General features: G+C 43.9%; 1 protein-coding gene across 1 annotated transcript in view; it reads right to left on the bottom strand.

The window, feature by feature from the left end:
• WDFY2 (WD repeat and FYVE domain containing 2) overlaps positions 1-14,301 on the bottom strand; it is a 64,811-nt gene extending 50,510 nt beyond the window's left edge. Inside the window, 1 exon segment of the mRNA XM_048499381.1 lies at positions 13,994-14,301. Coding sequence (XP_048355338.1) covers positions 13,994-14,133 — 140 coding nt within the window. The 5' untranslated portion in view covers positions 14,134-14,301.

Below are 14,301 nucleotides of genomic sequence, written 5' to 3'. Positions count from 1 at the left end.
ATAATGCTGCATATCTAATGATCCAGACCCCTGGCGATACCAGACAACAGAAAACAGCATTGAAGCAACCAAGGTATTCAATGAAATTCAGAGAGCTCTCTGTTAACAATAAATTTCTGTAATTCTGAAGACTTAGGAAAGTCATGTGACCCATCAACAACACCCAGAAACACAGGGACAAATTACAATGACGCAAGTTCTGGACTGAAGAGGCAGAAGGGTCAAGTGAATTTCAAGGAATAAAGTGAGTTCCGCTGTCCAAGGGACAGGGTTGCGAACTCCACACATTAAATTATGCAAGTAAAAACAAGGGATTAGAAGCAAAGTAGGCATTTGTACCTTGCATTAATCTGCTTGTTTTTAACGGAACCTTCTGTTCCGAGTCTTTTTGTGTTTTTTTAAAGGCTTCATTGACAAGTGTTACATAAAAAGCAGTTTTTGAAGTCTTTTGGGAACTGAGCTACATTTTTTAATGGTTTACGAAGTTTCAAACTTTGAATGTGATCAAGAACGAACTTACACAATCAGATATTTATCTTATTAATTTTCCTCTTGGTTCAAAGTGGCTTCTGATTAGTCATTAAGAAAATATGTACCCACAAGCAGAACTGATGGGAGTCTGAAAATGCCCCGTGGTGGTACAGTTCAAACAATGTGGCATCTGCCATCATGAAGTATTATAACAGTGGTGGTGAACGTTTGGCACTCCAGATGTTATGGACTACAATTCCCATCAGCCCCTACAATTGGCCATGCTGGCAGGGGCTGATGGGAATTGTAGTCCATAACATCTGGAGTGCCAAACGTTCGCCACCACGGTATTATAAGAAAAACATGAAGTATCAGATGTTCAAGCAAGAACTCCTTTTGTAAAACTGCATGGAGAAAAGTACAATTCACTGATAATGTCTCAAAGGATGCTGTTTTGGCCACCAGGAAGGGGGCGGATCTATATATCTACCCCACTAAGATTACAAGCCATCAGGAACACCGATAATACCACGACCTTCACCACCAAACTCTGTCTTCTCTTATAATTGCTTCAGATTTGAACCTTCAAGTCAACGGCACAGTGATCCATGCAACAGTCACTTCCAGGCTAGATGTCTATAATTCACTCGGTGCAGGGCTTCCCTTGAGACTTCTCTGAAAACTTCAGCTGATCCAAAATGAACCTGCACAGGTCCTGACTAGGATACCATGGAGAGCCCATAGTCAGCCAGTGCTTTGACAGTTGCACTGTTCAAGATTTTGGTACGAACCTCCAAAGCCCTAAGCCCGTGATGGCGAACCTATGGCACGGGTGCCAGAGGCGACACTCAGAGCCCTCTCTGTGGGCACGAGTGCCATCATCTCCCTCTCCCCCTTCCCCGGACCAACTGACAGGAAAGGGAGAGGAGCATCCCTCTTCCCCCACACCTCTCCCCCTTCCCCCGCCAGGCCCTCAGTGTAATTAGTGTAATTATTTCAGGGAGATTATTAGCATTAAACTTCAGATCTAGTTTTGGGGAAGCAGTGTAGGTAACACTGTTAAGTGCTGTTAAACCCCACTGATTTTCATAGGAAGAACTGAAGTGCGATCCTTTACCTGGGAGTAAGCTCGGTTGCTTTTAATGGGGCTTGCTTCTGAGTAAACCCTCCTAGGGTTGTGATTCACCCATTTGAAACATTGCACAGTTGCTTCAATGCAAAGCCACCAACTACCACCAAGCTTACTCCCAACTAACGCGTACCTTAGAGCCAACCGTTTTTTCTAAACTAAAACCTCAGTATTCAAGTTAAATTGCCGTGTTGGCACTTTGCGATAAATAAGTGAGTTTTGGGTTGCAGTTTGGGCACTCGGTCTCGAAAAGGTTCGCCATCACTGCCCTAAGCAGTCGGGACAATTGTACCTGCATGACTGCCTCTCTCAATATGTTCCCCAACTGCTAACACCAACTTGCTGACGATCTCAGGCCCAAAGAGTATCTGGTGGTTCTCAATCAAAGCCTTTTTCAACAGTGGCCCTGGCTCAATGGAACACTCTGTCTAACAAGACCAGGGTCCTGCGGGATCTATCAAACTTCCACAGGGCCTGCAAGACCAAGCTTTTTCACCAGGCCTGTGCTTGAGAGCTGCAATGGAAATCTGTCCATTGTAGATGGCGTCCCTCCTCCTCCCTTTCCCTTTCTCCTTTCCTCCTCCCTTTCCTTCCCCCTTTCCCCTTCCACCCTTTCCCCCATCCTCACTAGGTAATCTGGATGTCATGAAATCTGGATGTCATGAATTGCTACTAGACTATTAGGCAGTTTTACTACACTATTTCCATAATAGTTGATCAGTGTTTTATTGTATTTTAAATGGCATTGCTCTGAGCCTGCATAGTGGGGGAGAGTGGTCGAAAAATCCAATACACTATACAACTAGAAATTATGTTAGAAATTATACACACTGAATACTCACCTATAAGGTCCCTTTTATAAGGGCTTTTTTAAAACTCACTTTGACTTCTGAACTAAGGATTTTTTTAAAAACTCACACACCTGAAGAATAAAATGCTTAAGGATAAAATCATCCCACAGTTAATGAAACTAATTTAGGTTTTCTAAAACCTGCTTTGATCCAACTTTTTTGTTGTCGTGTTTTCTCCTTAAATTGTATGGGATTAAATTGTTACTGCCATATTAAATTAAATTGTACGCCTTCCCCCAAAATCTGTTTGCCTTCAGAAGCCTTAAGAGGGTCTAAAGAAACAGCATGGAAAGGTCCTAAATCCCCCACATCTTCCCACATAAAAAGTAGACACTCAGACTACACAAACTAGGGTCCCTTCCGCACATGCAAAATAATGCGTTTTCAAACCACTTTCACAACTGTTTGCAAGTGGATTTTGCTATTCCGCACAGCTTCAAAGAGCACTGAAAGCAGTTTGAAAGTGCATTATTCTGCATGTGCGGAATGAGCCTAGGTTTCTTATTTAACTCAAACAAGGATATTTATCTTTGCAGAGGACAGAGCTACTTTTCACAAACAAAATGGCATGCCAGCTCTGTGCAACTCAGGAAAAGCAGCAGAGCTGACTGTTACTGAGGACACCAATTGTTACATGCCTTCTTTGGGCTGACCTCAGCCACAACTCAGCCAACAATGAACACACAGACCTGCTCTCTCGAGCTAGGCATTCCAGAAGGGGTGAAGTAGCTGGTAATAACAGGCGTCTGGTTATGCTGAAGAGCAGCTTTCTCTGTGCTCACAGAAGAAAACAATATAAGGCCTTCATAAAATGAAGTTGACAGGCTATTTTCTGTATCGCTAGATCTTATCCAAGTGATTTTAGAATGGCTGTGGATCACTCTCAACTGTTCATTAGCAAACAAAGATGAGTCTGAGTTGTGTGTGTAAACCTGTGAAGAGGAGCTACTCATCCCAAGTCCCCACTCAGTCTAAATATGGCAGTAGCAAATTTAATCTTTGCAGCTTCTTGCTGGAGTCTTCTTTTCTACTGAAATGGTGTGACTTTTACATCTGTTGCCCAATGTCCTGGGAGACTAAAATGCACTTTTTAAGGAAAAGGTTTCCTTCATGACAATGCTGCGAGGCAACTTTATCCGGTTTTTGGCATATAGATGAGAGTTGCGTGTAGACATTTTTAGATATTTGGAAACCTTTTATAGAAACTTATTTGCAAATCTGCTACCACTGCTGTCATATTTTTCCCTCTATGTATATTCTTTCTTTTTCTTCTATTTAGTTGCTGAAATTTCAGTTTCCCTCCTTTTTTTTTAAACATACTGATTCAGTATGATTCAGTACTGATTCAGATTTATACCTCTTAATTTCAACTGGATTCTGTTTAGGCGAGTATACTTAGGATAGTAATGTTAGAATAAAAATTTGAATTCTACCATTTGAGGTATTTTTGAACATGTTTACTTTGCCAGAGTGGAGATGGCAGTTGATTCAAGATTAGGCCGATGAGAAATTGTTTTTGCCCATACCCAGCAATAAAATGTAACAAGAAGGTCTTACGGCCTTCTGGACTATGTTAATTCTGCCCTCTTGTTGCAAGCAGTTTTGTGTCTGAGCCGGATTTAAGGATCTCTCAGGTAAACAACACCTTAAGGTTTCACAATACAAAGGACTTCTGAATAAGAAAATGGGAGGAGGGTGTATAAACAAGGGGGGAGGAGTTAAATCATTTCCAATCTAAACTTGGCAGTCATCAACCACCCAAGTTCAGACTGAGTACACTACTTGGGGGCCTAAGAGAGAAAATCAGAATGCAGATCTGTGTCTGCTCCACTGATATTTCCCCTCAGATCTGACAAGAGTTCGGGGCCTCATTATGTCATAGTCTAGACCAGTGGTGGCGAACCTATGGCACTCCAGATGTTCATAAATGACAATTCCCATCAGCCCCTGCTAGCAGGGCCAATTGGCCATGCTGGGAGGGGCTGATGGGAATTGTAGTCCATGAACATCTGGAGTGCCATAGGTCCGCCACCACAGGTCTAGACCTTCCCCACTAACTAAATACTTCATGCACCTGACAAAGTGGATTCATATATCTATAACCTGATCCGCCTTCTGAGACAAGTGGATTCATATATAATAAATTTGTCAATACTTTTGTCAGCGTTCAAGATTTCACTAGATAATCTGCAATAATAAAAACACCTAAATTGCTTACAGGTTTAATCATGCCACACTAAGGATATGCAATGGGATTTAGCTGACTCCACAGAATTACAAAACAGCAAAGAAAATGAAAAGGAACAAACCTACATTGACCCAAATTAATGGAATGCAGGTACATCCTTAAGAGACCCAGTGTGGTAAAGTGTCAGATTCAGATCTGGACAACTCAAGTTCAAATCCCCACTCTGCCACAGAAGCTGGGTGGGTGACCTTGGGCCAGTAATACACTCAGCTTTGACCCTGTCATGTATTTGGATGGGAGATCTCCAAGAAATACCAGGAGCATGACATGGAGGCAGGTAATGGCAAACTACATCTGAACATATCTTGCCTTCAAAACCTTACAGGGTTGTCATCAGTCTGCTAATCTTATCAAACTTTTGTCAACAACTTATTGTTGCTTAGCTTGCCTCTGAAAGCTCTAATTCATTCCCACTCAACTATTCCTAGACATTAATGGAGACGGCTAGCTTCAAAAAGATCTAGTCCATCCTGAACAATACATCAGAGGCAAAACTTTTCAAAGCTAACGGAATCCCTCCTCCAATTATGACTGGAGTGGGAGACGTTAGGGGACAAGATTTTTGGTAGCAGAACCACCTAAGTTAAGAAACAGGGACTGGAGTTAATAGCACACTCCCTTAGCTTGGCTGCCACGACACGACACTTCTCCCAGCTCCTTGATCCTGCCACTACACGACACTTCTCCCAGCTCCTTGATCCAAAGAAAATCTGTCATAGGCTCAGCTACTCCCACAAACAATAGCGAGATGCAGAATACATTATGGCAACAAGGGATATCACCTGCAGAAGTCACCTCACAAATGCAGCCATTGCAACCTATACTGTATCACATAAAGATGATAGTCCAGTCAGTTGAGGTGCAGGAGTTGAGAAAGTTGCATGCTTCAGCATTAGAATATAGTCCCAAAAGAATGTGAGGATTATCATTCAATTCTATGCACTGCCTTTTTCAAAACCATTATTTTGTGCGTTATTGAACACGGTACTTTGATACAAGAGCATTTATGCCAAAATGTATTTTTATTTGCAAACAGACGTGGGGAGCAGGGCTAGGAAGGCGCTAGGATCCAGGCGGAGCATTCTATGCCCTGTTTCCGATAAAGATGAGAGCGTAGTCCTGTGTTGTGCACAGGAAGTGGCAGGAGGCTGCCTCTGCTGGAGAAAATAGTGCTGAATCTAAATAAGCATTAAAAAGTCATTTCTATGTGTAGCTTTCTTTTAAAATGTCCGTTAGGCAGATTCCGCATGGGCCAAAAACAGTGGTGTGAAAACAGCGTACACCCTTTTACACCGTTTTAAACCATTTTACACTGTTTTGACACTGCTGTTTTTGGCCCATGCCGAAAATACTATTATTAAACTTGGATTTTCATTTTAAGAGCATTTTTATCACCATAAAAAAGCACTGGCGAAAACATGCCTCTTTTCACTCAAAGGCATTCCCCTCCATATAGAAAATGACCAACGAGCAGCAGCAGAAATGGCAGTGAAAATAGTTGATGAGGCAGAAGCGGGAGTTTCAAATCCAGCCCCACAATTATTGTCTGAAGGTAGGAATGCGGTCCTACTGTTCCATTTTTTGGCTCACCGAGAACAGCTGCTGCAGCTCCAGGGGGCTTGAGGCTTCCCCAGCTGCTCCAGAGACCGAGAGAGCAGTCGCTGCTCGCAAGAAGAAAAACCAAACCTCAAAAGAATTCAGACACTTGCCCAAAAGTCAAATCACTGGCCCCTTCCGCACACGCAAAATAATGCATTTTCAAACCACTTTCACAACTGTTTGCAAGTGGATTTTGCTATTCCACACAGCTTCAAAGAGCACTGAAAGCAGTTTGAAAGTGCATTATTCTGCATGTGCGGAATGAGCCACTGCTTAATGCAAAAGATGCTTTCACATACACAAGGTCAGTGAAAGACGTTAAAGTGAAAGGCATTAAACTTCGATTTCGAATACCTTTAATGGCATATAAATAGTTTAACATTAACATTGCAAGATAATAACAGCCTTTACAACTTCTGACGAGTTAAAATAACACCATTAAAAAAATTTTAGCCACCGCTTCCAACAGCTCGTAGTTGTGGCTGTTTAAAAGATATATAACCTTCTGTTTATCTGTAATGCCTTCACTTCCATGCAGGAAGGGGATTATGTGCTTCTTCCTACCTATCTCATAAAAAGGACAATCCAACAGCATATGAGATACTGTTTCCACAGAACCCATGCCACTCGGGCATTTCCTTTCTTTATGTGGAATTTCAAGGTGGCGTCCAAGACTAAAGGATGAAGGCAGGGCATTACACCTAGCTAACGTGATTGCTCTACGCCACCGGGCCTCAACCAGGAAATAAAGGTACCGGGCTACAATTAATCTATCCACAGGTATTCCCAGAGAGATCGGGGAACAGGTTTAATTAGCTAAAAGGCATTAAACAAGGTAGGCACCAAGACCACAGTGGAGTATTGAGTTAGGAAAAAGTTCCAGGAAGGAGTCAGGAAGAGGCGGCGGATTGATCCACAATCCAGCTCTCATCTTAATCTGGAACAGAGTATACAACGAAGAAAGTCTGGCATGCTTTGTTCTGTGGCGGAGGAACATACAATTTCCTATCATCTTTATGTGGAACAGAGCATAAGAACAAATTTAACTAAGCTGCTTCTAGTAGCAATATTTATGAAGACAACTGATGGTGGCCAACCTGCTCCACTGAGGGTTTATGGTCCTCTTGGACCAGAATCAGAAGCTCAGATTGGCCCCACTGCCAGTTCCAACTGTCTGTCATTGAGTTAAGTAAACCAGATGGGTAAAATTAACACAAGGACAAATACAGGCTATTGGGTGCTCCAGACCTTCCTATGCTTAGTGCTTCCCTTCAGGAACATGTGCCAAACAGGCCAGCTGTTATTATGCTAGACTTCTCAAGATCTATTATAATAAATTAGTTTTAATGCCTTTTCTATTTTGCTTCTCTGTTGTCAAGCAGTGTTATACAAGGCGATTAGTCATTTATACTCAACCTCTAAATGTACCTTTCAAAACATCACAAAATTCCATGGGTCACAATGGAAGTCGTTTATCAGAGGACACGCAAGCATTGCTCTCGGTCACTCTCATGCTTTGATCTTGTATATATAGAGCCCTCAAGATCAACAGGTGTGTTTTGATCGGCCAAGCAACTTTCAAAGGCTTCAGAATCAGCACAGGCTCCTGACAACAGACACACCCAATTGAAAATCCAAACCTGGTTTTGTCCGTGTGTAAAAATAAACAAACAAAAAACAACTTTATGCTATGGCTGCTTTTGTTATCTGAAAACTATGTTTTGAGTCAACATGAAAGCAAAGCCACCAGTTAGGTTATCTAAGACAAGTCCCATCAAAAGTCCAGAACTTCACTGAGCAACCACAACAAAGAGCGCAAGGACAGTGGGGAACAGGGAGATGCTCAGGGCAATTATTGTCCTCTTTGAGCAAGAATCAGCCAGCGTGGAGTAGTGGTTTAGAACAATGGACTCTAATCTGGAGAACTGGGTCTGATTCCCCACTCCTCCACAAGACTCTTATCTGGTGAACTGGATTTGTTCCCTTGCTCCTCTGCAAGAAGCCTGCTGGGTGTCCCTGGGCCACTCCCAGTTCTCTCAGAACTCTTTCAGCCCCACCTGCCTCACAAGGTGTCTGTTGCGGGGAGAGAAAGGGAAGGAGTTCGTAAACGGCTTTGAGGCGTAGTGGAGCAGCAGTGGCGTAGTGGCTAATAGCAGTGGCTAAGAGCAGGTGCATTCTGATCTGGAGGACCCGGGTTTGATTCCCCGCTCTGCCGCTTGAGTTGTGGAAGCTTATCTGGGGAATTCAGATTAGCCTGTACACTCCCACACATGCCAGCTGGGTGACCTTGGGCTAGTCACAGCTTCTCGGAGCTCTCTCAGCCCCACCCACCTCACAGGGTGTTTGTTGTGAAGGAGGAAGGGCAAGGAGATTGTAAGCCCCTTTGAGTCTCCTACAGGAGAGAAAGGGGGGATATAAATCCAAACTCTTCTTCTCTTCTTCCTTACAGGAGAGAAAGGCAGGGTATAAATCCAAACTCCTCCTCCTCCTCTTCTACAACAGTAACTATACAAGGCAGGGACATTCAGTGACAAAGGAGGAGCCCTAAACTAAATGTAGCTGATCAGATAGCTCATCAGAAAGTGGATCTATAAGGGAAATTGCTATATTTCCATCCTTCATACAATGGAAAAGTGCCAACGGAGAATTGGCTGCAGTCCTAGGAGAACTTTCTTGGGACTACTACACCCCACTAAATAACATGGGACTTGTTTCGGTATAGACCTGCTTGGGATTACTCGCCCTGTCTACCAAGGGCTAAAGGCTTCTCAGCTCTAATCCTTCTGCATCTCCCTGTGGTATTTAAATAGTGGGCTCTCAGACATCCTAGATCACAGGTGTCAAACTCACGGCCCTCCAAATGTCATGGACTACAATCCCCATCATCCCCTGCCAGCATCATGGATGATGGGAACTGTAGTCCATAACACCCGTAGGGCTGCGAGTTTGACACCTATGTCTAGATGCTAATCATGTCTAACAATGCTATCCTAAGCAGTCCACTGACTTGGCAAAAGGGTGATATAACTCTGTGTAGGACTGCAACTCTGTTTAGGACTGCACAGTCAGAGTCAAGATTTTTCTAGTCACAGCACACCCACACAGCTATTTAAAAGCTAACAGATTGGAGATAGAGATTTGTTTTTAACTACTGCTTGAACCAGCCAAGGGGATGAGGCAAAATAAAAAGGCTGACAAAAACAGAAGTGTAAAAAAAACCTCAATTACATTTCCAAAGTTAGTTATGTTTTAACATCTCAGACTGAGCAATATTTGGGAATATAGCTCAGGTGTGCATTTGGGGAAGACGACAACCGCTAAACTCTTCTGTGGGAAACCTGCGGGAGTAACCAGACCACAATCAGCAAATGCAAGTTATGAGCTAGATCCCAATTCCCTGTACAATAGTGCGCAAGTAACAGTAAAGAGGAAGAAAGACCAGCACAAATACACACCGGGTCTATAAATTTTTAAAGCAGGAATAATAGCTATATTGAATTGCACTTGTGAGTTCATTATTTGGAGTTCAACCTCTATGAGAGAAAGGGAATAGGTAAATTTGGTCGGGATTAAAACTTCAGGCAGGCCCTAGAGCAGTGGTGGCGAACCTTTGGCACTCCAGATGTTATGGACTACAATTCCCATCAGCCCCTACCAGCATGGCCAATTGGCCATGCCAGCAGGGGCTGATGGGAATTGTAGCCCATAACATCTGGAGTGCCAAAGGTTCGCCACCATGGCCCTAGAGAGTAACTGTGGGGCAGGCTGACTGAAAAAAGGATGCAGTACAGCTACAGACTACAGAACCCAGAAGAAAGGGTGTGAAAGACATATGCAAGGTACATAGTAGACTGAAAAACAGGAACTAGTAAGAATGGATGATAGAGGAAAAGGGCAGACACCAAGAATTGGGCAAGATGAATCTAATGTGAGAAGAGAGTCACTCTGAAGTAACAACAAGGACACTTTGGTCATGGCGCACCACAGTGCTGTAGACAGGGACTTCAAAACATCCATTCTGCTCAAGCATAAAACTTTCCTCTCCTCAGGTTGAAAAGAAATAGTGTTGTGGTGGAGATCTAGAAATGGATCAAGCCACAGAAAGTGAAAAAGTGGGCCAAGACCTCGCCAGGGCCCAGAGACAAGCAGGGCTGGATATGATCAGCAAATTATGCAAAAGGAATTTGGAGGACTGGGAATTTCAGTTTTAACTGCCCGTCCTAAACTAGCCTTCAGAACAACCTTAAAAAAGAAGTTTGCAAAGGTGAAATTTAGAGAAAACTGACAGAAGAGGCTGCTAGGTCCTTCCTGCATTCACCACTACTCTGTTGTACTCCGCTTTTCTCCAGCTGTTCCAAACAAGTGTTTACAGTCCACCTATATATTAGAGATGTGGAACTCAAAAAAGAGTTTTTAAAAAGGGGGGAGGGGGTGAAGTGGCAAAGTGGGAGGGAAAAGGTTAAGCCACCGTCCCGCTATCACTTCGCCATCCTAAATTGCTCCTTCCTCAAACTGCTTTTGCCTTTCTTTAGTGACCAACAGCGTTTCATTGCACACATCTTGCAAGTGTGGGAACACCACACCACACACAGTGGTGGGCAATTGCCCATTCACAGCTTTTCTGACCACTGCAACATTGTAACTAGGCAACCTCAAGGCAGCAAGAAGAGCCAGGAAGCTGGGATACAGTTTCACCTGCCGATAGGAAGGAAACAGCCAATTCCATGCCTGCAGACTTTTAGTACAATTAGTTGCGCCGGAGACAGAAAACAAGACGTCCAAGTAGGTAAACCAATACTTTTTCTTAGATTAGGCTTCATTACACTGAAGTTGAGGCTTGGAATTTCTCAGATTGGAACAAGCAAGAAAGGAAGACTGGAAAAAAAACTTCAACAGTCCTGTCACAAAAAACTTATTTATCCCCACCCATCTTTTTTTCAAGTCTCAACAAGAAAGGCAGACTATAAATCAATAAATTTGGGGGCAGGCTTTGGATTCTGCCTCCCCCTCCCTCCTACATTCCTTTGAATTGGCTGTTGCGGGTTTTCTGGGCTTTGTGGCTGGGTCTGATCGTTTTTGATCCTAACGTTTTGCCCACATCTATGGCTAGCATCTTCGGAGGCATTCATGGTTAAGATGTGTTTTTCTCCACTTTGAAACATATTTCACTGCAACATCCCTCTGAAGATGCCAGCCACAGATGTGGGCGAAATTTAGGATCAAAAACTACTAGACCATGGCCACCCAGCCCAGAAACCCACAACAGCCAGACAACAACTTCGAAATAAAAAATTATGTTTAATTTTCTTTTATTCAGTCTAAGGAGGTAGTATTGATATTTTATAGTAGAATTAGGTCTCATGATGCAGTGACCCTTCACATTAATTTATTTTAGGCATAGAAGACAGCTGGCAGACAAATGGCTTTTTAGGCTGCAAAAACTGTTTTTTTCATTTAAGAATAAACAGTGCAACCTTTCTTTGCAATATGTACGTGCAATAAAGACTTCTAGAAGACTGCTAAGCTTAAACTAACTTTTCTTCTGTCAGTTAGGAGCTCTGGAAAATGTAACTTTTGTTTTCGCAATGCATTAATGTACTTTAAATGCCCTTCACCATTTAGCATAACAACCGATGTTTCAGAGGGATGCAGGTTCCCAGGAAGGGAGGAAGGGGGAAGTGTGAAATGTAACAACTTCAAGGATGCTGCCCTGGAGACTGCTGGGCTCCCTTTCCCCTTCCTCCCATACCATAAATCTTTTGATTTTCATTGAAGGATGAGTGCAGCTTATTATTTTGCAGGTTGTCAGCTTCCTTACCTGATGCCGACAATAAATTCCTAGGTGCAAGGTCGGTCCTAGGTTGACCAAAGTCCTCATTTAAATACTAACTGGCCTACAGACAGGTGTTAGAAGCCCACCTCTTTTAGATCATGTGATGCATGAAGTAAGGTTTCAAACATTTGATATCTTTTGAGTTGATCCTTTCATGAACTAGTCGATGATGTTGCTTTTATGATCTGTAAACCGCCATAAAATCTGTCACCTTGTCACTTCTGCCTCCTGAATGGCTGAGATTCAGTTTAAAATAAATCCTACTATTTATTCATCATACCTCTCGCCTCCATAGTTTGATTGAGTCGGAACTTTGGGATTGAATATCTGATATCCAGACCTGCAGGCTCAATTCCAGTGTAAAAACCTACACAGGGATGGTTTCTCTTCTTATACTCATTTATAAGCACTATCATGTCCCAAATGCATACATTTTTATCCCGCCTTTTCTTCAAGTCACTCAAAGTGGCATACTTGATTCTCCCTTTCCCATTTCATCTTCACAACCACCCTGAGGCAAGATAGCCTGAGAGAGGGCAGCTTACCCAAGGGTACTCCAGATTCTTTATGAACCCAGGTCTGCCACATCTTTAGTCCAACCCTCTAACCAGTATGTCACACTGGTTCTCATGAATATAACCAATTATATTCAGAGTCTGACAGGTGAGCTTGATTCAGACACCCTCTCCCCATGATACATTAGGTCTGAAGAATTCTGCACAAAGCAAAATCTTGCCCATTGTTTTCCATCATTTTGGTCCGTCCAAATAAAAGATACCGCAATAACTGAATGGAAGGTTAACTGAATGGAAGTTATATATAAAAAAATTTATTTAATGGCTGTACATACTTGTAACTAGAACGTAAGACAACCCCTTCTTTTTCTTGATAGCTCACCTGGTTTAAAAAAACCTAGTCTTCTTCATGCATAAACACAGCATTACCTGGTTTCTGTTGGAAGGTTATGATCTGAACCCCTGTGATTAACTAAAACCTTTTCCTTCTCTAAAATCTGACAGCAGGACACCAGCCATACCTATAATTTGTTATGACTCTTCTCTCTATCTCTTCTCTGCTTTTTCTTTCTTCTCTGCTTTTTCTTTCTCTTACATCTTTTATCTTAAATTCCTCGTCTCTCTTTCTCTATATTGCCTCAGAATTCAGTACGAATAAACACTACCACTAATCTCTTTATTGTTTAGCTTTTTTTCTTTTTTTCTCTTGGTTGGCAATAACTATTCGTTTTTAATGTGTATTTGTAACAAGTGTATTAAAGCTCCATAAATAAACTTTTTTTTAAAAAAATCTAGTCTTCTTGAAACGTAAACACAGCATTACCTGGTTTCTGTTTGAAGTTTTTGATTCTGACCCCTGTGGTTAACTAAAACCTCTTCCTTCTCTAAAATTTGACAGCATGGCACCAGCCATACATCTGTGGCTCCCCATAACACACAAAGGGCCAGAACTACTACCACCCTAACGCATGCAGCCCTGTCGCTGCTCTTCCCACTGAATCCCCACCATCGGCAGATCCCCGGGCAGGGGTTCGGCGTGCGCGCAATGGGAATGGTCCAGAGCGCTCCGCAAGTCACCCCACCTCCGATGCTCTCGCAGACCGGGAAGCAGCGGCCCCACCCCGGCAACCTTTCCGCGCCGGACGGAGGAAAGAGCTGCGCACCACGCAGCCGAGGACAGAGCCAGGCGGCCGGCCAGCTTGCGCAACTCCGTCGGCTGCACACACGCCCCGCCGGCGCCTCTCCAAACTTTGCGCAAAGCTGGCGCCGCGCGGGGCGCGCGACTTTCCAGCTCGCCCCCCGGGTCCCGGTCCTCGCGCGCCGCCAGGTGCGCCCCGTCCGCCTCACCTGTCCTCCGAGACGCTGATGAGCCCCTCTTCCTTGGGCACGATGGCCGCCATGCTCACCGCGTCCTGCGCGCCCTCCACCTGGCCGAGCAGGAGAGGCCGCCGAGTGAGCAGCTCCGCGGGCAAAGGCTGAGCAGCCATGGGGAGCGCCGGAGGAGACACCCGCGCCCGCTCGCCGAGCCGCAGCCTCGCGCTCCACAAGCCTTCTCCTACTACGCATGTGTGCTGGGCGGGGACGGAAGCAACCGGGAGGGGAGCGACAGGCTGGACGGGTTGCGAGCGGGACTTCCGGGCCCTGGTTGGTGTGCT

Source organism: Sphaerodactylus townsendi, linkage group LG01 (genome assembly GCF_021028975.2).
Source record: "Sphaerodactylus townsendi isolate TG3544 linkage group LG01, MPM_Stown_v2.3, whole genome shotgun sequence".
NCBI lineage: Eukaryota > Metazoa > Chordata > Lepidosauria > Squamata > Sphaerodactylidae > Sphaerodactylus > Sphaerodactylus townsendi.
The sequence above is the reverse complement of the archived record's forward strand: the minus strand, read 5'-3'. Positions and strand labels throughout refer to the sequence as shown.